The sequence below is a fragment of the Salmo trutta genome, chromosome 24 (assembly GCF_901001165.1).
Source record: "Salmo trutta chromosome 24, fSalTru1.1, whole genome shotgun sequence".
Lineage (NCBI taxonomy): Eukaryota > Metazoa > Chordata > Actinopteri > Salmoniformes > Salmonidae > Salmo > Salmo trutta.
In genome coordinates this window covers 31,542,947-31,569,006 of record NC_042980.1, presented here as the reverse complement: position 1 = coordinate 31,569,006, position 26,060 = coordinate 31,542,947, and the positions used below count along the sequence as shown (strand labels likewise).

Genomic DNA, 26,060 nt, shown 5'->3' with positions numbered 1-26,060 from the left:
TGGAGCAGCGGTCTACGGCACTGCATCTCAGTGCAGGAGGCAGCACTACAGTCCCTGGTTCGATTCCAGGCTGTATCACATCGGCCGTGATTGGGAGTCCCATAGGGCGGTGCACAATTGGCCCAGCATTGTCCAGGTAGGCCGTCATTGTAAATAAGAATTTGTTCTTAACTGACCTGCCTAGTTAAATAAAGGTTATATTTAACTTTTTTGTTAAGTACTGAGTAAAGGGTCTGAATACTTAAGTAAATTATATTTTATTTATATTTTTATATATTACAAAAATTGTAAGCCTATGTATACAATGACCTCGTACCCTTACACGTCGACTCGGTACTGGTACCCCGTGTATATAGCCAAGTTATCGTTACTCATTGTGGATTTATTCCACTTGTTATTTTTCTATTTCCCGGACACAAGGTTATTCCTTGACTAAAAAGCTATTTCAACAGAAATTCTCCATTTGAGCATGCTTTTTAGTCCAAGACTATCTGGCCCACTCACTCACATAACGGGATCATAGTCTCTGTAAGTCCCATCAATCTGAGCATGGATTCAGTTGGAAAGCGTTTGACCTGTAATTGTGGTCATCCATCGGTCACAGAGAGAAGAGCAGCGAAAGAGGGTTGTTCTGTTTACTGTGGATGGGTGGAGAGCAGACTGACAAGGCTCTGATCTTTAAACACACTGACGGACTCTGGTGTTTACAGGAAACTGCTCTCTGGGGAGCACAGGGTCGGGTTACATTGATCCGCACTGTAAACTGGACTGAAAGCCACACCACTGACCAAGTAGTCCCACGGCAGGGCCAAGCCAGGCAGACAATACACACAATGTCAATAACCACCTCAGGTTTATCAACATTAACGGCATTGATGTGGTCGGATAAAGATATGTTATTTTTTTTTAATCAAGTGACATTTATGGTGACATTTGACTCCAATTGGTTTGGGAGTGTTTTCAGTGCACTTAGGATATCCTTGCTCATCTATGCAGTCCTTATGCAGTGTTTTTGTAAAAGCGTGTCTGCTTGCATTGCCTGGATGTTGATGGTTCTATGACCAAGCCCAGGAGATCCCACTCCTGAGGAGGGCTGGATCTCATTCCAATAAGTTGCTCCCTCCCTTCGCTCTTCGTTCACTTCCCTTTACAAATAGGCTGATGCATAGTGACATCACAAAGAACGGTACTCTTGGTATGCACTGTCTAAAGGCCTGCTGAATTGTGGGATAGGATGAGACATGATATGGACACCTGCCTGTCCTTCCTACAACCCCAGACAGCATAGCAGGGCTCACTTTGTATCACCCTCACACAGTAGAATCCAGGTTGTCTTCCAGAAAGGATCTCTCCCTCCAGCCCCACCCTCTGGCTCCCTACTCTGCTCAGCTCAGTAGCAGTTGCCATAGCGATTAAAGGGCCAGCTGAGTTCAGGTTTGTTTGGACGCCTGGTCTTCCCCAGAGAGGCAGAGGCGAAGCGAGAGGAATAACTGGGCCCAAAATCTGTCTTCTCCAGCAGGTTTTCGCTCACCAAGCAAGGAATTTTTGTATGGAGGTCAATGAGCAAGTGTCGAATTTGGTTAACAAAAAAACCGAAAGGCTTATTTGCTTAAATAGAAGTTTCATAATGCTTACGAGTGCACTGATATAAATAGGACACGTGACATCCCAGCAAGTTTGAGAATAAACACTTTTTATGTTGGAGTTGTGCCCGTTATTACACTCGTTTCTGCCCTCATTGCCTAGAATGGTCCCACCTGATCTTGCCTCCTCCCGACTGCCTTCCATGTTTTTTAAGAAATGCGCTTTCATTGTTAGAGCGGCCAATGAACTATCTGGTCAATATAATGGATTTTCTGTGTCGTCCCTCAGACCCCAATATGCAGATTAAACAGGCTTTGAGCCCCAGGCCTGCTAATCAATTGGCACTCTACTGACCTGCTAGCCTTCAGTGCTTTGTTTCTCTGTAATGCACTACAGACCTGCTAGCCTAGCTATTAGCACTTTGCTTTCCACTCAACAGTCCTGCAGGGGAGGATGAATTAATTGATTAGGTAATATTAGTTGTTATTACAGATTTATTAGATAATAGGATCATACATTTGGAGCCATCCCGTGGTCGACACCCCTTCTTCCTTCCTCAGTTTGCAGGCCGTTAATCAGTTAGTCAGTTGGTTGTTTTTTAGCATGTAGGTCATGTCTTCATATGATCGTTTCCCAGGGCAGAATAGCACATTGGAGCATTCTGGGAAGGGCTGTGAAACGGCGCCATGGCAACGCGCCCGTGGGAGAGTTCTGATTAACGCACGTTGGGCGGAGGGGAGGAGATGTGGAGAAACCTAGCAGTGGATGTCTGATAATGGGATGAAGAACCAAATAGGATCATTCAGAACCCAGATGTCTGAGACTCACTGAGAGAATACACATGCCATCTCTGTCCAGAGGGTAGGGTGAGGAGAGGAGAGAACAGGGGGAAAAAGAGGGAGAGAGAAGAGGGGAGGGGCTGAGTTTTAGCAGTTGAGGGAGATGGAGAGAAACATGAAGGGGAAGATGAGTAGAGAGCGATGTGGAGGAAATATGCAGCAATATGAGGCTGGAGGAGAGGGAGGTGTGTATACCAGTTTGTGTTCACGGGTGACAAGAGCAGAGTAGAATTCACAAGTGGTAATGTATGGAACACCTCTGGAAAATACACAGGGAGGATTCATAAGAAGCAACCTGAGAAAATAATGCACTCCAGTTAGGTCCAAAGCAAGGATGGTTGAGGGAGGGATCACAGAGCAACATAGGATGTAATATCACTTTGGCGTTCTAAATGATTCCTTCAGTGGCTCTAAACATGAGCAGCTATAGAAAGCAGTGTTTTTGTAGGCATTAACTACGCAATGGCTCATTGGCCAAAGCCAATGGGGAAATAAATGTATCTGTATTTAAATAAATGCCAAAAAGGTCTGTGGTAAACACAGGCTTAGGAGATCTTATACGTTTTGTGCTATGAGATAATCATCATCAGCTAATTTCACTTTTTGTGAATTTTAAAGCATTTTATCTCATTGAACAAAATATGTAAGATCTCCTAAGCCTGTGTTCACCTCAGACCTTATTTTTGGCGTTTATCCCAAAACCCCATTCTTTCCCCCATATGAATGGCTGAACGAACCAGAGGTAACTTATTTCTGTTTTTTAGGACTGCAAGCTGGGGAGCTCTATTATGACAGAGATGGATTCCTCCAATCACGCCTCGAGGGACGTAGGATTGACGAGACTAAGTCCCTCCCCCAGGGTTATATCCTCATCTCTCCTCAATATTTATAAGCTCATTACAATATTCCCATTCCCATTAGCCCCCCTGTCGGAGCTCTGATAACATCTCCAATTACACACATACTCTTCTGCTGGTTGTCGAACTGTGCTCCCCGGGTGGCTAATATCCTCCTAATGAACAGTCATTTCCTTGTTGGACAACCGTGCTGGAGAGAGAGCGAGGGAGCATGTCGCTGCTCTTGTGGGAAATGATACAGCAGTCTTAAAGCTTCCCAGGCCGGCTGGGCTGGGCTTGTGCTGTGGGATCACTGGGATGGATGCTTTAACTGTGGTAGTGGATGAATCCTGAGTGGGGAGGGATGATGTGGTGGTGATGACTTTATAATGACAGCTGGAGGGGCCAGAGACACTGATTTCAGCTTGAGGGAGTGCGGGAGAAAGAAAGATGGAGAGATTGGGCTCAGCCTAGTGAGTCAGGTTAGAGTCAGCCTGTATCTCGTTTTCTATAAGTGCTGAGAAGCTCCCCAGTCAATACCCGACACTCTGAAATGAGCGAACACCTCCAATAAGCCAGCACAACATCTCTAGTCTCCAGTGTTGGTTTGTTTGCATATTTGTGTGTTTGTGATATTTCTTATCAATCCATATGCATTAGTGCAGCAGAGAGTACTGTGCCAGTAGTCAACACCTCTCTGTTTGCACATATGTTCTGTAGCGTACAGTGTGTTTCTAGGGGTGTGTGTTACATGGTCTCTGTCCTTGGTGTAGTCTAAATCCTCCTGGCCCTCAGAGAGGATGTTTAGGGAGGAATTGTTGCATGTCGCCCTGATTTAATAACCAGTTGCTATATAGTATTTATTTCTTTCTCTCAGTGCTGAAGTTGAGGTTGGCCTGGACCTGCTGGCAGCGTTAGAGATCCAGTGAGATGAGAGACTGCATCCAAAATGGCCCACTATTCCCTATATAGTGCACTACTGGTTTGCCCTATGAGCTCTGGTCAAAAGTAGTACACTATATACTGGCTAGGGAACAATTTGAGAGACAGCAGAGACTGAAGCTAGCTCCGGGTCCCTCCCAACAGGATGTTGTCACATTTCCCTTTCAGCTGCTCCAGCTCTCCCCTTTTCCCATATTCCCAGCGTTACACTCTGATTCAAATTTTAACAGGCAGGCTGGTGCCAAATTGGACAGCAGGCAGGAAAGCAAACTGATTTGCCCTCTTCTGAGTCTGTTAGGAATGCGTATAAGCCCCTCAAACACAAGAGGAAAAAGGGATAAGGAGAAAGTTAGAACTCTTTTGAACAATCCACTTTAATGACAGCCTAAAAAGGAGCACAAAAATGAGCTCCCCCCTTTGTTTGACAAAACATCACATTTATGACAAGAGAAACTGTCCTTCGGAGTAACGCTATTGGATGGGCCACTTAGGAGACAGTTCCTCACAACTTTGCAGTTTGAGTCGTTAACATCTTCTATAAATATTAATATTTGTACTAATGGCTAGAAGGGGGAATCGCCTAATAATGGTACAGGACGTCACGTTGAGAAGACCCATCATGCAGAGTGAGACCATGGGGAGGAGGAAGGAAGAACATCTGCTGCTCACCACAGTGTAGGTGTCCCTAAAACGAGGCCTCGCTCACATTCACTGCTCCAGCATTTCATCAAAGTGCTGTAGCTCAGTAAATATTCATCAGGCCGTATATAGTGACTGGCAGAGCACACAGCCTCATCACACAGTCCCTCTGGAGATGGGCCATGGTGGAGGGAGAGATGGAGGAGAGAGAAATCTGGAAAGATGGAGACATTGAGAAGAGAAGCTCAACATTTCTCCATAGAAATCAAAAAGCCAAGCTGTTTTAGGCAGGCGCCAACCGAGTTAGGAAGGGGGAGCACCTCTCCTTTGTAATGAAAGGAATGTTGACGTGTCCTAGGTCGGAGATAAATGTTCTCCTCAATTCTGAGTGGTTGCATCTTCTGCAGGTTTAGTTATCACCCAGGCTAGAAGCCTACGCTGAGAGACTGGATGTGAGAATGGATGTTCTCCAGGTGTAAAAAGTCTGTCAGCAGCTGCGCACATACACACTTCCATTCTCTCCCGCGCGCGCACACACACACACACACACACACACACACACACACACACACACACACACACACACACACACACACACACTTCCATTCTCTCCCACGCATATACACACACACATACTTCCATTCTCTCCCACACACACACACACACACACACACACACTTCCATTCTCTCCCACGCACACACACACACACACACACTTCCATTCTCTCCCACGCACACACACACACACACACACACACACACACTTCCATTCTCTCCCACGCGCGCGCGCACACACACACACACACACACACACACTTCCATTCTCTCCCACGCACACACACGTGCACACACGTAATTTAAAATCAAGAATCTCAGCCCACACACTTCATTGAGTTCAGGGTTAACCCCAGTGCGTGTAAGTACTAGGTTCAACTGAAAAGATGAAAGAGGTGTCAGAAATCCTTTTCCCATCTTACTATGTCAAGGGTTTTGGTGCCTACAGCCCTACATAGATGTATAAGAAGTTTTGCCAACTCAAAGTACAGGCCTAGTCTTCCTGCTTCAGTGAATGGATTAGCCTATATCAAAACATGACAAAAAAAAATTGCTGAAGAGTTCATTGTACCCGTTACTAATAAAACAGCAACAGACCTAAAATAGCTGTAGAATACAGGTAGGTAACTGCCAAAATAAAGGAAATATTTGAATAAGGTATACAAAGTATATTAAAAACAGATGTTTCCACACAGGTGTAGTTCCCAGGCAATTCCTAAGTAATTAACCTGTTGGGGATACCCCTTCCCGTTCGGATCCCGTTAAGGAGATGTTTATCTTTCAAAGGGTGTAAGATAGTTGATTGTTTGAGAAATGTTAATTATTCGATTTATTCTGTTTTGAATTTCGCGCGTTGTATCTTGTCAAGCAATCCCGTTAACCTCTCTGGGCTAGGTGGCACCACATCGTCCCACCTACGTAACAGCCAGTTGAATCCTGTGGCGCGATTTTCAAATACCTTCGAAATGCTGTTACTTCAATTTCTCAAACATATGACTATTTTACAGCTATTTAAAGACAAGACTCTCGTTAATCTAACCACACTGTCCGATTTCAAAAAGGCTTTACAACGAAAGCAAAACATTAGATTATGTCAGCAGAGTACCCAGCCAGAAATAATCAGACACCCATTTTTCAAGCTAGCATATAATGTCACAAAAACCCAGAAGACAGCTAAATGCAGCACTAACCTTTGATGATCTTCATCAGATGACACACCTAGGACATTATGTTATACAATACATGCATGTTTTGTTCAATCAAGTTCATATTTATATCAAAAACCAGCTTTTTACATTAGCATGTAATGTTCAGAACTAGCATACCCCCCGCAAACTTCCGGGGAATTTACTAACAATTTACTAAATTACTCACGATAAACGTTCACAAAAAGCATAACAATTATTTTAAGAATTATAGATACAGAACTCCTCTATGCACTCGATGTCCGATTTTAAAATAGCTTTTCGGATGAAGCACATTTTGCAATATTCTAAGTACATAGCCCAGCCATCACGGGCTAGCTATTTAGACACCCAGCAAGTTTAGCCTTCACCAAAATCAGATTTACTATAACAAAAATGTTATTACCTTTCCTGTTCTTCGTCAGAATGCACTCCCAGGACTTCTACTTAAATAACAAATGTTGGTTTGGTCCCAAATAATCCATCGTTATATCCAAACAGCGGCGTTTTGTTCGTGCGTTCTAGACACTATCCGAAATGGTAAATCAGGGTTACGAGCATGGCGCATTTCGTGACAAAAAATTTGTAAATATTCCATTACCGTACTTCGAAGCATGTCAACCACTGTTTAAAATCAATTTTTATGCAATTTATCTCGTAAAAAAGCGATAATATTCCGACCGGGAATCTGCGTTTCGGTAAATAGAGGGAAAAAAAGAAAGACGGGGGCGGCCAGTGCACGAGCCTAAGCCCTTTGTCCTCTGATCGGCCACTTGACAAAGGCGATAATGTGCTTCAGCCTGGGGCTGCAATGACGACATTCTGTTTTTTCCCGGGCTCTGAGAGCCTATGGGAGCCGTGGGAAGTGTCACGTTACCGCAGAGATCCTTTGTTTTGGAAAGAGATGTCAAAGAAAGCCAATAAATGGTCAGACAGGCCACTTCCTGTAAAGGAATCTCTCAGGTTTTTGCCTGCCATATGAGTTCTGTTATACTCAGACACCATTCAAACAGTTTTAGAAACTTTAGGGTGTTTTCTATCCATATCTAATAAGTATATGTATATTGTAGTTACTGGGTAGGAGTGGTAACCAGATTAAATCGGGTAAATTTTTTATCCGGCGGTGTAAATACTGCCCCCTAACCCTAACAGGTTAATCGAACCACGTTGTCCGATTTTCAGAAAGGCTTTACGGCGAAAGCATAAAGTTAGATTATGTTATGACAGTACATTGAAAATAGCTGTGTGTAATGTTTTGTCAATGCAAAGACAGGCTTCACCAAAAGCAGAAAACCAGCTAAAATGATGCACTAACCTTTGACAATCTTCATCAGATGACACTCCTAGGACATTATGTTAGACAATACATGCATTTTTTGTTCTATCAAGTTCATATTTATATCCAAAAATAGCGTTTTACAGTGGCGGTGAAATTTAGAAAATATTTTCCCTCAAATGCTGCCGGTGGATCAGCGCTACAATTTACAAAATTACTATTCGAAAACATTGGTAAATTATAATATTGTCATTCAAAGAATTATAGATTAACATCTCGTGAATGCAACCGCATTGCCAGATTTCAAAATAACTTTACTGGGAAATCACACTTTGCAATAAACGAGGTGCTATGCTCAGAAAAATAGGCTAGGCGATACAGGTTAGCGCCATCTTGGAACCATCTAAAATCAAATATACTATTGTAAATATTCACTTACATTTTGATTATCTTCATCAGAAGGCACTTCCAGGAATCCCAGGTCAACAACAAATGTAGTTTTGTTCGAAAAAGTTAATTTGTCCCAATAGCTCCTTCTTGTTAGCGCGTTCTGTAGGCTACTCAAAATGTACCGAAGCCTGCGGGACTTGTCGCCACGAAAGAGCAAAAAATATATATTGACGTTCGTTCAAACATGTAAAACGTTGTATAGCATAAGTCTTTAGGGCCTTTTTCAATCAGAACTTCAATAATATTCAAGGCGGACGATTGCATTGTCTTATAAAACGTTTCGGAAAGAAAGGGTCCCCACACGCATGCGCGTCATAGTAGACATGGCCATCCGCCTATGACCAACTTTCCAGGCCTCTCGTTCGGTCAGTTTTTACAGGAGAACACTCAAACCACTTTGTAAAGACTGTTGACATCTAGTGGAAGCCTTGGGAAGTGAAAAATGAATCCTAACTCACTGTGTGTTTCGATGTCAAAGGTTTGAAGTGATTCCACACATCAGATTTCCACTTCCTGTTAGGATTTGTCTCAGGGTTTTGACTGCGATATGAGTTCTGTTATACTCATAGACACCATTCAAACAGTTTTAGAAACTTTAGAGTGTTTTCTATCCACATTTACAAATTAAATGCATATTCTCATTTCTGGGCAAGAGTAGTAAACAATTTAAATCGGGTACGTTTTTTATCCGGCCATGCAAATACTGCCCCCTATTCCCAACAGGTCTAACATCCCCTCAGGCTTAGGGCAGGACCAGGTGCCCATTATTTTGGCTACCATGGCTATGACACCATCCACAGGGCATGAGTGGTCACGAAAGGATTTGATGCGCATGAAAACTCTTTAAACCATACGTCATGGCTGTCTCGGATCTCAACTCAATTGAACACTTGTGGGAGGTTTTGGAGCGGCACCTTTTACACCACCAACAAAAAAACACAAAATTATGGAATTTCCCTCCAATAGAGTTCCAGACACTTGTTGAATCTTTGCCCAGGCCCATTGAAGCTCTTTTGGCTCGTGGTTGCCAAACATCTTATTAAGACACTTTTTATGTTGGTGTTTCCTTTATTTTTGCAGTTACCTGTATATTATTTCCAACAGTCCCTGGTACGGCTAATTGATAAAGCACACTAGAGATTTACCCCTGTTTCCCCTTCTCAAATTCCTTGATCTCAGTTTTTGACACAGATGGATTGGTGTACTTGGATTGTATGACTCGTTTACACTGCCTAAAGTACCTGCATACCGCTGGTGTTTGAAGGATCTGGTTGACCTTTGTTTTCTTCAGCTATGCTGCTGTACCGAATGCACAGAAGTCTCCATACACAGTTCTTGTCGGCTGACTTTGTGTATTCCAACTTTCAAGAAACGTTGCTGCTCTTGCCCTTCAGCCATAGAAGTAATTTGTTGAAAGTTTACACAAGATATGTTAATCTGCGAGGGGCCTGGTACACTTAAAATAACACATTGGATATTACATAGGCTTCTGTAAGAGATGGAGTGCACAAAAAAACAGCCAGAAGGCAGTTTGTTCCCTTGGTTAGCGGTTCAAAGCCCACATGATCTCTGCAATAGTCATGCACATTAGTCATGTTATAGTTCTTCCTCTTTTAAAAATATCAAATGAGAGAATGCAAGAAGAACTTTCGGCAAGAAAGAAGTTATCAGATGACTTATCCCATGTAATCTCCAATGTAATGTTCTCAGACCTAAGGCTGGAGTTATACAAAGTAACATTCACACAATTTTTGTTGTAAGTGATATCTAAAGCAGCTTAGCTGTTACATGAAGCAACTCAAACACGGTTAAAATTGTATGCAACAGCCAATCAAATTGAAGCTGCTTCTGTGGTATTGTGAGAATTCTTAACTCACCCCATGTCATCTGCTGCATTACATCGTGATCTCACAAATGATTGATTTAGACAAAATGCTGGCTGTACAATTTAGCTAGCTAGACAAAATGAAATTGCCAACACTTTGATCAAGCTCGCTAGATACTTTTGGTCATGAAGTGTATGTGGACACCTGCTCGTCGAACATCTCATTCCAAAATCATGGGCATTAATATGGAGTTGGTCCTCCCCTTTGCTGCTATAACAGTGTCATGACGTTGGCCTGTGGGTAAGGTTTATGACCCCCCCCCCCCCCATAAATACCTTTCTCCCTTCCCCTCTCTGACCCTACTGAAGGACTTGAATAGCCTGTGTTAAATATAGAGAGTCTGAGAACATCAAACAAATGGGGAAAGGAACCATATTTTGGTAATAAAACCAGTTGGAAATATGCTTTGGAACGTAATGAGTATGGATGTCAGTTCGTTGTTATCTGAGACATTATGATTGATGACAGGACGACATAAACTGTACCTGAGAAAGTATACACCCTCTAGTTATCAGAGTCACATGGAATTGTTATGCAATTGAAATGTTTGATATTGAAATTGTTTGTTAGGAGATTAAATGTAATTTTAGCTTCCAAATGAGAGAATTGGGTTTTCATAAGGAAAGTGCCCTGCTTGATCAGTGGCCCACCCCTGTGAAGAGGAGGGGTTATAAACGATGAAACACATCCTTCCCCCCTCTCCACTATATAAGCCTTTGACGAAAAGATAACCACGTTGTTCCAGCACGTGAGGTCTGCAGCCTCTACGTTAGAAGGACACACATGTCAAGGACAGAACTAAGCCAACCTCGGCGTGAGCTATGGTATGAACTGCTATGAACTTTGAGCTTATTCACTACAGAAGTGCTACTTCCTAGCCGTTGAGTTAGCAGCGGCCGCTGTAGACGTGGGCTAGGAAAGGACGGACGACGGATCCAGTCTAACAGACGGACGAAGATACCACCACGTATCCAATTTACCACCAGAGACATTCTTAAGAGTTTACAGGAAGATCTGTTGGCCAACCCGGCCAGCATCTACGACCAATCTACCGAAGCGCAGCTCAGAGTAAATATTTATTGCATTTTCCTTTTCCAAATGGGCGGTAATTTAGAATGCATAAGATAATATATTTACGATAGCATAGCTGCTGTTTCTTCGTTCCTAAGTCTTCCCGCTCTTTCATTCAAGCCCAACCCCCTTTCCTTTGTGTAACCAGGTTCCGTCCACCGGGACGTTTTCTGTATGACATCATTTGTATTCTGTGTATTTGTAATTCTGTGTGATTAGTTTAGGTATTTAGTAAATAAATAATTAAACCCAATTTTGTATTGCTGATTCAACTTGTTAGCCAGGGTTCGTGAAGATAGCCAAGAATTTACAACTTTCATTATGAGACTGAAAATAAGATAAGGGTTAATATTGACTGCTATCGATGTAAAATATTACTAAGTATTTGAAGAGCTTATTCGGAAGATAACGGCTCTATAAACGTTCTTCCGTGGTGCCCCGACTTTCTAGTTAATTACATTTACATGATTAGCTTAATCAGGTAATATTAATTACAGAGAAATCATTTTATAGGTTAGCATGTCATATCACTTAATCCGGCATAGCCAAAGACACGACAACAGCCTCCACTCTTCTGGGAAGGCTTTCCACTAGATGTTGGAATATTGCTGGCGGGACTGGCTTCCATTCAGCCACAAGCATTAGTGAGGTCGGGCACTGATGTTGGGCTATTAGGCCTGGCTCACAGTCGGTGTTCCAATTCATCCCAAAGGTATTCGATGGGGTTGAGGTCAGGGCTCTGTGCAGGCCAGTCAAGTTCTTCCACACCGATCTCGACAAATCATTTCTGTATGGACCTCGCGTTGTGCACGGGGTCATTGTCATGCTGAAACAAGAAAGGGCCTTCCCCAAACTGTTGCCACAAAGTTGGAAGCACAGAATCATCTAGAATGTCATTGTATGCTGTAGCGTTAAGATTTCCCTTCACTGGAACTAAAGGGCCTAGGCTTGTGTGCGGCTGCTTGGCCATGAAAACCCCATTTCATGAAGCTCCCAACGAACAGTTCTTGTGCTGATGTTGCTTCCAGAGGCAGTTTGGAACTCTGTAGTGAGTGTTGCAACTGAGGACAGACGATTTTACACGCTTCGCGCTTCAGCACTTGGCGGTCCCGTTCTGTGAGCTTGTGTGGCCTACCACTTCGCGGCTGAGCTGTTGCTGTTCCTAGACGTTTCACTTCACAATAACAGCACTTACAGTTGACCAGGGCAGCTCTAGCCGGGCAGAAATCTGACAAACTGACTTATTGGAAAGGTGGCATTCAATGACGGTGCCACTTTGACAGTCACTGAGCTCTTCAGTAAGGCCATTCTACTGCCCATGTTTATTTATGGAGATTGTATGGCTGTGTGCTCGATTTTATACCTGTCAGCAACAGGTGTGGCTGAAATAGCCTAATCCACTCATTTGAACGGGTGTCCATATACTTTTGTGTCTATATATAGTGTAGCTAGCAATGAGCTAAGAAGCTTGCTAGCTAGCGCAGCACATGTTGAACAATTTTTGTTTAAACTGGTCAGAGAGAGGTCTGGGTTCACTTTAGAAATTGTATTCATTGACTTCCAAACCATGTACCAGCCCTGATTCCAGTATTTCTTTATACAGTGCTAGTTTGGGTAATGTCTCTTCTGTCCACCTTGAACACATTTACATTTACGTCATTTAGCAGACGCTCTTATCCAGAGCGACTTACAAATTGGTGCATTCACCTTAAGATATCCAGTGGAACAACCACTTTACAAAAGTACATCTATATCTTTTTTGGGGGGGGGGTTAGAAGGATTACTTTATCCTATCCCAGGTATTCCTTAAAGAGGTGGGGTTTCAGGTGTCTACGGAAGGTGGTGATTGACTCCGCTGTCCTGGCGTCGTGAGGGAGCTTGTTCCACCATTGGGGTGCCAGAGCAGCGAACAGTTTTGACTGGGCTGAGCGGGAACTGTGCTTCCGCAGAGGTAGGGGGGCCAGCAGGCCAGAGGTGGATGAACGCAGTGCCCTTGTTTGGGTGTAGGGCCTGATCAGAGCCTGAAGGTACGGAGGTGCCGTTCCCCTCACAGCTCCGTAGGCAAGAACACAGTTTCCACAGCACTGACAGCTGTTTTGTTGACGTAACTTCCCAAATCTTTGAATGGATCATGTGACAAAAGCATTAGTGTTGATTGGCTGTTGCTTGCAACTAGTTAAAGTTGAACAGTTTCAGTTGGATGCAATCAAGTTGTTTATTAGTTGCAGGCGGGGGGTTTCATGGAGCAATCAAGAAGCAACTCTGTTCCAAGCAACTAAAATCTTGTCATTGTTGATATCTTGACTCTCCAGTTAGCCTCTCTAGGGTATGTGGGACGTGACCGTCCCACCTGCGGGACACACTATTCAACAGCCAATGAAATTGCAGGGCGCCAAATTCAAAACAACAAAATCTCATAATTCTAATTTCTCAAACATACAACTATTATATCCCATTTTAAAGATACACTTCTCGTTAATCCAACCACATTGTCCGATTTCAAAAAGGCTTTACGGCGAAAGCATAGCATTAGATTATGTTAGGACATCACCTTGACATGAAAAACCACACAGCCATTTTCCAAGCAAGGAGAGGCGTCACAAAAACCAGAAATACAGCTAAAATTAATCACTAACCTTTGATCTTCATTAGATGGCACTCATAGGACTTCATGTTACACAATACATGTATGTTTTGCTCGATAAAGTTGATATTTATATCCAAAACCCCCATTTTACATTGGCGTGTAATGTTCAGAAATGTTTTGCCTCCCAAAACTTCCAGTGAATGAGCACATCAATTTACAGAAATACTCATCATAAACGTTGATTAAATATTAAACTGTAATTCAAAGAATTATAGATACACTTCTCCTTAATACAACCGCTGTGTCAGATTTCAAAAAAACTTTACGGCGAAAGCACACTTTGCAATAATCTGAGTACAGCGTTCAGACACGAAACCAAACCCGCCATTTTGTGGAGTCAATAAAACGCAGAAATAATATCATAAATATTCACTTACCTTTGATGATCTTCATCAGAATGCATTCCCAGGTATCCCAGGTCCACAATACATTTTTGTTTTGTTCGATAAAGTCCATCATTTACGTCCAAATACCTCCCTTTTGTTCGCGCGTTCAGTCCACTACTCCAAATGCAGGAAGTGCGATAAAATGTCATGACGAAAAGTCTAAATAAGTTATATTTATGTTCGTAGAAATATGTCAAACGATGTATAGCATCAATCTTTAGGATGTTTTTAACATAAATCTTCAGTAATATTCCAACCGGACAATTCCAATGTCTTCAGAAAAGAAAAGGAACACAGCTCACACTCACGTGAGTGCGCGTCTCTGCGCTCATGTCATTTCCTCACTCCTCTGACTCCAGGCCCTCTTGTTCGCTCCATATTCACAGTAGAAGCATGAAACAATGTTCTAAAGACTGTTGACATCTAGTGGAAGCCTTATGAAGTGCAAAAGGAACCATAAGTCACTGTGTACTGGATAGGGAATCACTTGGAAAAACTACAAGCCTCAGATTTCCACACTTCCTGGTTGGATTTTTCTCAAGTTTTTGCCTGCCATATGAGTTCTGTTATACTCACAGACATCATTCAAACAGTTTTAGAAACTTCAGAGTGTGTTCTATTCAAATCTACTAATAATATGCATATCCTACCTTCTGAGCCTGAGTAGCAGGCAGTTTAATTTGGGCACACCTTTCATCCGGACATCAAAATACTGCCCCCTACCCTAGAGAAGTTAACAGTATATAGACAATCAGAAAAAACTGACTGACTGTCATCTCAAACACAGTGGCAAGCAAGACTCCGATCAAGCCCTCTGTGTTGTTAACAGACCCAGTGTGTTCTGTTTACAGTCTCTGGTGTTGTAGTCCTGTGGAGCTAACAGCAAACCCTTTGGTAAGAGATATGACTTGCAGCTTTAATCCAGTCATTAGTATATAACCAGTTGTGTTCTTAGTGGGAGGGAGCCTGAATTGTCTCTGGCTTGGCCAGCGCCTTGGTGGTGATGGTGTGGAGCCTACTGTAACCTCCCAGTCAATCTGTGTATGTCCTCAGTGGAAGGCCCAGTCAGAGATGCTCATAGGAGCCGGCTAATGGACAGCTGGTCCTTTGTAGCACAGGTGGTAGAGCTTAGTGCTTGTAACGCCAGGGTAGCGGGTTCGATTCCCAGAACCACCCATATGTAAAATGTACGCACGCATAACTAAGTTGCTTTTGGTAAAAGTATCTGCTAAATGACATATATATATATATATATATATATATATATATATATATATATATATATATATATATTGTTATTCTACTGTAGATGCTGCAGAGCCAGTCATTTGGTGATGGGCGGAAGGAGCAGAGCATGGTCTGAGTTGGCCATGAGGAGATTGGCTTCCCTTACTCCACACTGATCATTAAGCCAGACCCACATGCTGTTTACTCAGGAGGAACAGAGAGGGTGAGCTGTTGGAGGGATGCAAGAGAGGTGAGGAAGGGGTTAGGGAGAATGCAAAATGTGTAGAGGGGAACGTCAAAGAGCAGAGTGGGAGAGATTGCTAGATAGAGGGGGCTGAGAGGAGGCTTTGGCATGGACTCGGTCTCAGCTTCAGCGCCGTAGCTGTCTGGTTCTCCCTCAAAACTCCCTCTGCACTGGGCCCCAGGGTCTGGTCTGTCTGAGTGGAGCGCTCCCTCCCCCTCCATCCCTCCCCCCCCTCACACACACACACACCCACCCGCCAGTTTATTAGACTGAGAAAATGAGTCTGAATAATGAAACCATCACGTTCCGTGCCATGTGTGGATTCATACTGGAGCGCTAGAAAATCTGTCACCCAATGAAATTGGCAGAGGAGAGGGTAGGGAGGAAGAAAGTAGCTGTTATGATTATTCCCCAAATAAACCTTATCCAGGACAATTTGTTTCAGATTAACAATGTCTGGCATCTTTAAATACTTCCAGGTATAAATGCCAATCCAGCTTCATTTGATATGATTGGCCCAATTTGAAAGGTTGTAAGTGGATGTTGATAAGACTGATGAAGTGACAAGTACAGAAGGATGATAGGAGGCATGGAGGACAGATGGAGGGAGGGATTAGATGGATTAAGATGTTGAGATGAAAACGATGTAAACCATACATCATGGCCGTCTCAGATCTCAACCCAATTGAACTCTTTTGGGAGATTCTTGAGTGACGCCTGTGACAGCGTTTTCCACCACCGGCAACAAAAACACCAAATGATGGACCACCCGAGTGGCACAGTGGTCTAAGGCACTGCATCTCAGTGCTAGAGGCGTCACTGCAGACCCGGGTTCGATCCCAACGGCTGTGACACATTGGTGCGGCTGCCTTCTGGGTTAAGCGGGCGGGTGTTAAGAAGGGCAGTTTGGCGGGTCATGTTTCGGGGGACGCATGAATCAACCTTCGCCTCCCGAGACCGTTGGGGAGTTGCAGCAATGAGACAAGATCGAAATTGGGGAGAAAAAAGGGCATTGAGTCTGTTCTGCTTCCAGGAGGGCCAATCTGTCCAGACCCCAGGCAGGCCAGAGTCTCAGCCAGCCAGCCCGGTGGGTGTATTTTTAGAGTGATTTAGGACTGCTGTCAGTAGTGATAACACTGCAGCTCCAGCAGAACTACAGCCTGGCTGGTTCTCTCCTCATTAGGGGTTCACCAGCAAAGCCACATACACAGTTAACAGCATGTATTAAAGGTGCAGTGAAATACTTGCTGCAGTGAAATGCATGCAGAGATGTAGGTATAGTATTAGAAATGTATCAAAAAGAGCAACAGTATTACAGCTGTACCATCAAACTGAGCTGCAGTATTAAGATGTAGTATTAAACTAAGGCCGCTTCAGTGGTATTAAACACAACTACAGTGATAGAGCTTTGCTGTTAGTTAAAGTGAATTATAATGACCCACACTCACCATCCTGGGCAGACTGCATCACTCCCTTGGCCTGTGGTCACATTGAGAGAGGGGAGGAGTGTGAGTGGTTTGGCTGTCAGTCGTGTTTTAATGAAGATTCCTGCTAGCCATAATGGCGTCTCTCTCGCTCTCTCTATTGAAGGTGAGCTAGTGATTACCCTAGATTCCAGAGAGGAGAGGGCTGCTCTGCTCTCCCTCTCACTCATTCAGCCTTCACAGTGACAGGGGTAGGTGGGTCGTAGTGGTAATTGTAAAGTCAAGGTGCATCCTAGAGATTTATAAACCATAGGCAACCCAATTTGAAGAAGGCGATACTCTGATCATTGGCTGATCGCTCCTTAATGTCCATGCTAAAATGGGATCTCCATCTATCTCTGGTGCATGGGCCCAAAGTCACGCCCGCTGTAGTGGCACAACACCTCCTACTTTTAGGGGGACAACGCCTCCTACTTTTAGGGGGACAACGCCTCCTACTTTTAGGGGGACAACGCCTCCTACTTTTAGGGGGACAACGCCTCCTACTTTTAGGGGGACAACGCCTCCTACTGTTAAGGAAACAGCACCTCCTATTCTAAGGGGGACGTTATACCGCAAACCAGGAGTGTTCCCTGACCATGTGACCTGACAAGGAAAAACTCTTGGCCCAGGAGTTCGCCCCAAAGAATGTAAGAGGGGCGCTGCGCCCCCTTGTCGACTGGCTGCGCCACTATTTAAAACATTTATTTATTATCATTTAAGGCCAGGCACCACACCCTAATACAGTGGTTCAAAAACTGTGGGGCGCGCCCCCGTACTCTTGAAAGTTGTTGTAGTAGAATGCATAAGCGGCAATTTCGGAATTGGGTAGTGCATCATGAGTTTTCCTCTTGTCATGTCAGTCATTGCATACCTTAGAACTATTTATAACTTCATGTTTTTTTAGCTAGGTTCTTTTGTCCATAGAATTTGTTGTAATGTTTGAGTCACTCAAATATCACATGAATACACATTAGACTTGGCAAAATGTATACAATGGCAAGAAACTGAGTTTTAAAACTGAAACGAGGGGTGTGAACAGTGCTTGTGCCCATATAAATAGACATGGGGAACGCGGGGTGTTCCCCAATGCTGGAAGGGGAGCGCGGGGTGTTCCCCAATGCTGGAAGGGGAGCGCGGGGTGTTCCCCAATGCTGGAAGGGGAGGGCGGGGTGTTCCCCAATGCTGGAAGGGGAGCGTGGGATGTTCCCCAATGCTGGAAGGGGGAGGGGGCGCGGGGTGTTCCCCAATGCTGGAAGGGGGGGGGGGGGAGACGCGGGGTGTTCCCCAATGCTGGAAGGGGGGGGGAGGGGTGTTCCCCAATGCTGGAAGGGGGGAGCGCGGGGTGTTCCCCAATGCTGGAAAGGGGGGGGGCGCGGGGTGTTCCCCAATGCTGGAAAGGGGGGGGCATGGGGTGTTCCCAATGCTGGAAGGGGGGGCTCGGGATGTTCCCCAATGCTGGAAGGGGGGGGCGCGGGGTGTTCCCCAATACTGGAAGGGGGGGGCGCGGGGTGTTCCCCAATGCTGGAAAGGGGGGGAGGTGTTCCCCAATGCTGGAAAGGGGGGGGGGGGCGCGGGGTGTTCCCCAATACTGGAAAGGGGGGGCGGGGTGTTCCCCAATGCTGGAAAGGGTGGGGGAGCGGGGTGTTCCCCAATGCTGGAAAGGGGGGGGGGTGTTCCCCAATGCTGGAAGGGGGGGCGCGGGGTGTTCCCCAATGCTGGAAGGGGGGGGGGGGGCGTGGGGTGTTCCCCAATGCTGGAAGGGGGGGGGGGGAAGGGGTGTTCCCCAATGCTGGAAAGGGGGGGGGGCGGGGTGTTCCCCAATGCTGGAAAGGGGGGGGGCATGGGATGTTCCCCAATGCTGGAAGGGGGGGCTCGGGATGTTCCCCAATGCTGGAAGGGGGGGGCGCGGGGTGTTCCCCAATGCTGGAAGGGGGGGGGTGTTCCCCAATGCTGGAAAGGGGGGGAGGTGTTCCCCAATGCTGGAAAGGGGGGGGGGGGCGCGGGGTGTTCCCCAATGCTGGAAAGGGGGGGGGCGCGGGGTGTTCCCCAATGCTGGAAGGGGGGGGGCGTGGGGTGTTCCCCAATGCTGGAAGGGGGGGGGGGGGAAGGGGTGTTCCCCAATGCTGGAAAGGGGGGGGCGCGGGGTGTTCCCCAATGCTGGAAAGGGGGGGGCATGGGATGTTCCCCAATGCTGGAAGGGGGGGCTCGGGATGTTCCCCAATGCTGGAAGGGGGGGGCGCGGGGTGTTCCCCAATACTGGAAGGGGGGGGGCGCGGGGTGTTCCCCAATGCTGGAAAGGGGGGGAGGTGTTCCCCAATGCTGGAAAGGGGGGGGGGGGCGCGGGGTGTTCCCCAATACTGGAAAGGGGGGGCGGGGTGTTCCCCAATGCTGGAAAGGGTGGGGGAGCGGGGTGTTCCCCAATGCTGGAAAGGGGGGGGGGTGTTCCCCAATGCTGGAAGGGGGGGCGCGGGGTGTTCCCCAATGCTGGAAGGGGGGGGGGGGGGCGTGGGGTGTTCCCCAATGCTGGAAGGGGGGGGGGGGAAGGGGTGTTCCCCAATGCTGGAAAGGGGGGGGCGCGGGGTGTTCCCCAATGCTGGAAAGGGGGGGGCATGGGATGTTCCCCAATGCTGGAAGGGGGGGCTCGGGATGTTCCCCAATGCTGGAAGGGGGGGGCGCGGGGTGTTCCCCAATGCTGGAAGGGGGGGGGTGTTCCCCAATGCTGGAAAGGGGGGGAGGTGTTCCCCAATGCTGGAAAGGGGGGGGGGGGGCGCGGGGTGTTCCCCAATGCTGGAAAGGGGGGGGCGCGGGGTGTTCCCCAATGCTGGAAGGGGGGGGGCGTGGGGTGTTCCCCAATGCTGGAAGGGGGGGGGGGGGGAAGGGGTGTTCCCCAATGCTGGAAAGGGGGGGGGCGCGGGGTGTTCCCCAATGCTGGAAAGGGGGGGGCATGGGATGTTCCCCAATGCTGGAAGGGGGGGCTCGGGATGTTCCCCAATGCTGGAAGGGGGGGGCGTGGGGTGTTCCCCAATGCTGGAAGGGGGGGGGTGTTCCCCAATGCTGGAAAGGGGGGGAGGTGTTCCCCAATGCTGGAAAGGGGGGGAGGTGTTCCCCAATGCTGGAAAGGGGGGGGGGGGCGCGGGGTGTTCCCCAATGCTGGAAAGGGGGGATATTCCCCAATGCTGGAAAGGGGGGGAGGTGTTCCCCAATGCTGGAAAGGGGGGGGGGCGCGGGGTGTTCCCCAATGCTGGAAAGGGGGGATATTCCCCAATGCTGGAAAGGGGGGGAGGTGTTCCCCAATGCTGGAAAGGGGGGGGGGGGGCGCGGGGTGTTCCCCAATGCTGGAAAGGGGGGGTGTTCCCCAATGCTGGAAAGGGGGGGAGGTGTTCCCCAATGCTGGAAAGGGGGGGTGTCCCCCAATGCTGGAAGGGGGGGGCGCGGGGTGTTCCCCAATGCTGGAAGGGGGGGGAGGGGGCACGGGGTGTTCCCCAATGCTGGAAGGGGGGGGGGGCGGGGTGTTCCCCAATGCTGGAAGGGCGGGGTGTTCCCCAATGCTGGAAGGGCGGGGTGTTCCCCAATGCTGGAAGGGGGGGCGTGGGGTGTTCCCCAATGCTGGAAAGGGGGGGGCGCGGGGTGTTCCCCAATGCTGGAAAGGGGAGGGCATGGGGTGTTCCCCAATGCTGGAAGGGGGGGCTCGGGATGTTCCCCAATGCTGGAAGGGGGGGGCGCGGGGTGTTCCCCAATGCTGGAAGGGGGGGGTGTTCCCCAATGCTGGAAAGGGGGGGGAGGTGTTCCCCAATGCTGGAAAGGGGGGGGAGGTGTTCCCCAATGCTGGAAAGGGGGGGGAGGTGTTCCCCAATGCTGGAAGGGGGGGGCGCGGGGTGTTCCCCAATGCTGGAAGGGGGGGGGGGGGTGTCACGGGGTGTTCCCCAATGCTGGAAGGGGGGGCGGGGTGTTCCCCAATGCTGGAAGGGGGGGGCGGGGTGTTCCCCAATGCTGGAAGGGGGGGGGGGGCGCGGGGTGTTCCCCAATGCTGGAAGGGCGGGGTGTTCCCCAATGCTGGAAGGGCGGGGTGTTCCCCAATGCTGGAAGGGCGGGGTGTTCCCCAATGCTGGAAGGGCGGGGTGTTCCCCAATGCTGGAAGGGCGGGGTGTTCCCCAATGCTGGAAGGGGGGGCGTGGGGTGTTCCCCAATGCTGGAAGGGGGGGCGTGGGGTGTTCCCCAATGCTGGAAGGGGGGGCGTGGGGTGTTCCCCAATGCTGGAAAGGGGGGCTCGGGATGTTCCCCAATGCTGGAAGGGGGGGGCGCGGGGTGTTGCCCAATGCTGGAAGGGGGGGGGTGTTGCCCAATGCTGGAAAGGGGGGGAGGTGTTCCCCAATGCTGGAAAGGGGGGGGGAGGTGTTCCCCAATGCTGGAAGGGGGGGGGGGTTGCCCAATGCTGGAAGGGGGGGGGTGTTGCCCAATGCTGGAAGGGGGGGGCGGGGTGTTCCCCAATGCTGGAAGGGCGGGGTGTTCCCCAATGCTGGAAGGGGGGGTGGGCGCATGGGGTGTTCCCCAATGCTGGAGGGGGGGGGGGGGCGCGGGGTGTTCCCCAATGCTGGAAGGGGGGGTGCGCGGGGTGTTCCCCAATGCTGGAAGGGGGGGGGGTGCGGGGTGTTCCCCAATGCTGGAAGGGGGGGCGGGGTGTTCCCCAATGCTGGAAGGGGGGGGGTGCGGGGTGTTCCCCAATGCTGGAAGGGGGGGGGGGGTGCGGGGTGTTCCCCAATGCTGGAAGGGGGGGGGGGGTGCGGGGTGTTCCCCAATGCTGGAAGGGGGGGGGGGGCGCGGGGTGTTCCCCAATGCTGGAAGGGGGGGGTGGGGTGTTACCCAATGCTGGAAGGGGGGGGGGGTGTTCCCCAATGCTTGGAAGGGGGGGGGGTGTTCCCCAATGCTGGAAAGGGGGGGGCGCGGGGTGTTCCCCAATGCTGGAAGGGGGGGGTGCGGGGTGTTCCCCAATGCTGGAAGGGGGGGGGGGCGCGGGGTGTTTCCCAATGCTGGAAGGGGGGGCACGGGGTGTTTCCCAATGCTGGAGGGGGGGGCACAGGGTGTTCCCCAATGCTGGAAGGGTGGGTTTCGGGGTGTTCCCCAATGCTGGAAGGGGGGGGCGCAGGGTGTTCCCCAATGCTGGAAGGGGGTGGCACGGGGTGTTCCCCAATGCTGGAAGGGGAGCACGGGGTGTTCCCCAATGCTGGAAGGGGAGCACGGGGTGTTCCCCAATGCTGGAAGGGGGGGGGGGGTGTTCCCCAATGCTGGAAGGGGGGGGGTGCGGGGTGTTCCCCAATGCTGGAAGGGGGGGGGGGCGCGGGGTGTTCCCCAATGCTGGAAGGGGGGGGGGGTGGGGTGTTACCCAATGCTGGAAGGGGGGGGGGTGTTTCCCCAATGCTGGAAGGGGGGGGGGCGCGGGGTGTTCCCCAATGCTGGAAGGGGGGGGGGGGGGGGGTGTTCCCCAATGCTGGAAGGGGGGGGGCGCGGGGTGTTCCCCAATGCTGGAAGGGGGGGGCGCAGGGTGTTCCCCAATGCTGGAAGGGGGTGGCACGGGGTGTTCCCCAATGCTGGAAGGGGAGCACGGGGTGTTCCCCAATGCTGGAAGGGGGGGGGGGGTGTTCCCCAATGCTGGAAGGGGGGGGGCGCGGGGTGTTCCCCAATGCTGGAAGGGGGGGGGTGCGGGGTGTTCCCCAATGCTGGAAGGGGGGGGGGGGTGCGGGGTGTTCCCCAATGCTGGAAGGGGGGGGGGTGCGGGGTGTTCCCCAATGCTGGAAGGGGGGGGGGGGCGCGGGGTGTTCCCCAATGCTGGAAGGGGGGGGGGTGGGGTGTTCCCCAATGCTGGAAGGGGGGGGGGGGTGTTCCCCAATGCTGGAAGGGGGGGGGGGCGCGGGGTGTTCCCCAATGCTGGAAGGGGGGGGGGCGCGGGGTGTTCCCCAATGCTGGAAGGGGGGGGGGTGCGGGGTGTTCCCCAATGCTGGAAGGGGGAGGGGGGCGCGGGGTGTTCCCCAATGCTGGAAGGGGGGGGCGCGGGGTGTTTCCCAATGCTGGAAGGGGGGGCACGGGGTGTTTCCCAATGCTGGAGGGGGGGGCACAGGGTGTTCCCCAATGCTGGAAGGGGGGGTGCGGGGTGTTCCCCAATGCTGGAAGGGGGGGGCGCAGGGTGTTCCCCAATGCTGGAAGGGGGTGGCACGGGGTGTTCCCCAATGCTGGAAGGGGAGCACGGGGTGTTCCCCAATGCTGGAAGGGGGGGGGGGGTGGGGTGTTCCCCAATGCTGGAAGGGGGGGGGGCGCGGGGTGTTCCCCAATGCTGGAAGGGGGGGGGGGGCGCGGGGTGTTCCCCAATGCTGGAAGGGGGGGGGGGGGCGCGGGGTGTTTCCCAATGCTGGAAGGGGGGGCGCGGGGGGTTTCCCAATGCTGGAGGGGGGGCACAGGGTGTTCCCCAATGCTGGAAGGGGGGGTGCGGGGTGTTCCCCAATGCTGGAAGGGGGGGGCGCAAGGTGTTCCCCAATGCTGGAAGGGGGTGGCACGGGGTGTTCCCCAATGCTGGAAGGGGAGCACGGGGTGTTCCCCAATGCTGGAAGGGGGGGCGCGGGGTGTTTCCCAATGCTGGAGGGGGGGCACAGGGTGTTCCCCAATGCTGGAAGGGGGGGTGCGGGGTGTTCCCCAATGCTGGAAGGGGGGGGCGCAAGGTGTTCCCCAATGCTGGAAGGGGGTGGCACGGGGTGTTCCCCAATGCTGGAAGGGGAGCACGGGGTGTTCCCCAATGCTGGAAGGGGAGCACGGGGTGTTCCCCAATGCTGGAAGGGGGGCCTGAAAGTTGGGAACCCTGCCCTAATAGTTTTTTGCTCTAGATTGCAGGAATTGGGGGAGATCTTCCACGTTCCAGGCCTCCGACTTTCACGGGACTCTGCACACCACCTTGTTAAAAAATCCTGGGGAGAACCCTGTGTGGGTTTCATTCATTTGACATGGGCCACACATACTGTGTGTATCAGTGTTGGGGTCAATTCCATTTTAAATTCCAGTCAATTCAGAAAATTCTACATTTTCCTTATTGATAAGAATTGAAATTTCACTGTACTACCTGAATTGACTGGAATTTAAATGGAGTTGACCCCTAATCCTGATGTATATGGTGAATAAGTACCTTTGGTTAAATTATTTATTGTTACATGAGAGCCTGACCCTGTGTATGTCCTCTGTCCAGGTAATTCCCAGATGGGGGCCACCATAGTGGACGCCTTAGACAGCCTGTACATGATGGGACTTCACGACGAGTTCAAGGACGGACAAGAGTGGATAGAGCAGAACCTGGACTTTAGTGTGGTGAGTAGAGAACAAAACCTTTACGTTTCTGTACTTCAGTAGTGAAAACACTGTACTTTGCCACCTTCTGGCTTGTAGTCTTCAGTGCCATATAAGCATATGGTAGAACCTTCAGAGAACCTACAACCAACAATAACAACTTGCTTGATGCCACTTGTACCTTAATCAGATCTACTAACAACCACACAGACGGGGCGCTAGAGTCCGCCAAGCTACGGACAGAGTGCTCTGGTTTTTAGTCCCTGTCCAGTAGTGAAGCCTTTTGAGACATGAGGAAAGGAGCGTCTAGCGTTGCTGTGATGGAGGGATAACTGGACACGCTGGTAGGAGTCATGGAAACGATGTGGGCAGGGAGAGTGTTTGACCACGTAAAGGGCCAATGGACTGCAATCAGTACACCCCTGACTGAGACACCTGTCTGTTTCTCTGCTATCTCCCCCTCTGCCTTGATTCTCTGTTTTACCCCTCTCGCTCTCTCTCAGGCTAGGGTTATTAAAGCCCTGCGGATGTAATGACAGCACAGGTGGTGTGTGAGTGTTTGACAGGCTGACACTGTGGAATGTAATTAACCTCTGGACTGCTCCGGTCAGCTATGGGGTAGAGGGAGAGAAGGAAAAGGAAGATGGAGAGAGATGGGAGATGGATGAGAGAGACAGAGGGGAGGGTGAGAGAAAAAGAGGGAGGATGTTAGTGATCTATATGTTTACATCAGGGATGGGCCTTTTGAAGGCCCTCGGATCAACCTCAGTCGGGGTCTCAATTTACTGTTGCAAGTTAGAGTAGTATATTACACAAGGTGCTATTTAGAAATGTGTACGCACGCATGACTGCTACTTTGGATTAAAGCATCTGCTAAATTGCATATACAGTGCATTTGGAAAGTTTTCAAAGTAAGTATTTTACAGCCTTACTCTAAAATTGATTAAATCGTTTTTTCCCCTCATTAATCTATGCACAATACCTTATAATGACAAAGCAAAAGCTGTTTTTTAGACATTTTTGCAAGTTTATTAAAAAAAACTCACATTTACATAAGTATTCAGACCCTTTACTCAGTACTTTGTTGAAGCACCTTTGGCAGTGATTACAGCCTCGAGTCTTCTTGGGTTTGAGACTACAACTGTGGTACACCTGTATTTGGGGAGTTTCTCCCATTCTTCTCTGCAGATCCTCTCAAGCTCTGTCAGGTTGGATGGGGAGCGTCGCTGCACAGCTATTTTCAGGTCTCTCGAGCTGTTCGATAAGGTTCAAATCCGGGCACTGGCTGGGCCACTCAAGGACATTCAGAGACTTGTCCCGAAGCCACTCCTGCATTGTTGGCTGTGTACTTAGGGTCGTTGTCCTGTTGGAAGGTGAACCTTCACCCCAGTCTGATGTCCTGACCCCTCTGGAGCAGATTTTCATCCAGGATCTCTGTGTACTTGGCTCCGTAAATCTTTCCCTCGATTCTGCCTAGTCTCCCAGTCCCTGCCGCTGAAAAATAT

The 26,060-nt window shown here is 49.2% G+C and overlaps 1 protein-coding gene across 1 annotated transcript in view; it reads left to right on the top strand.

The window, feature by feature from the left end:
* Positions 1-26,060, top strand: part of LOC115161105 (mannosyl-oligosaccharide 1,2-alpha-mannosidase IB) — a 120,474-nt gene that overhangs the window by 47,715 nt on the left and 46,699 nt on the right. Inside the window, exon 5 of the mRNA XM_029711853.1 lies at positions 24,458-24,576. Within this exon, the coding sequence (XP_029567713.1) occupies positions 24,458-24,576 (119 nt within the window). The remainder of the gene's footprint in view (positions 1-24,457; positions 24,577-26,060) is intronic.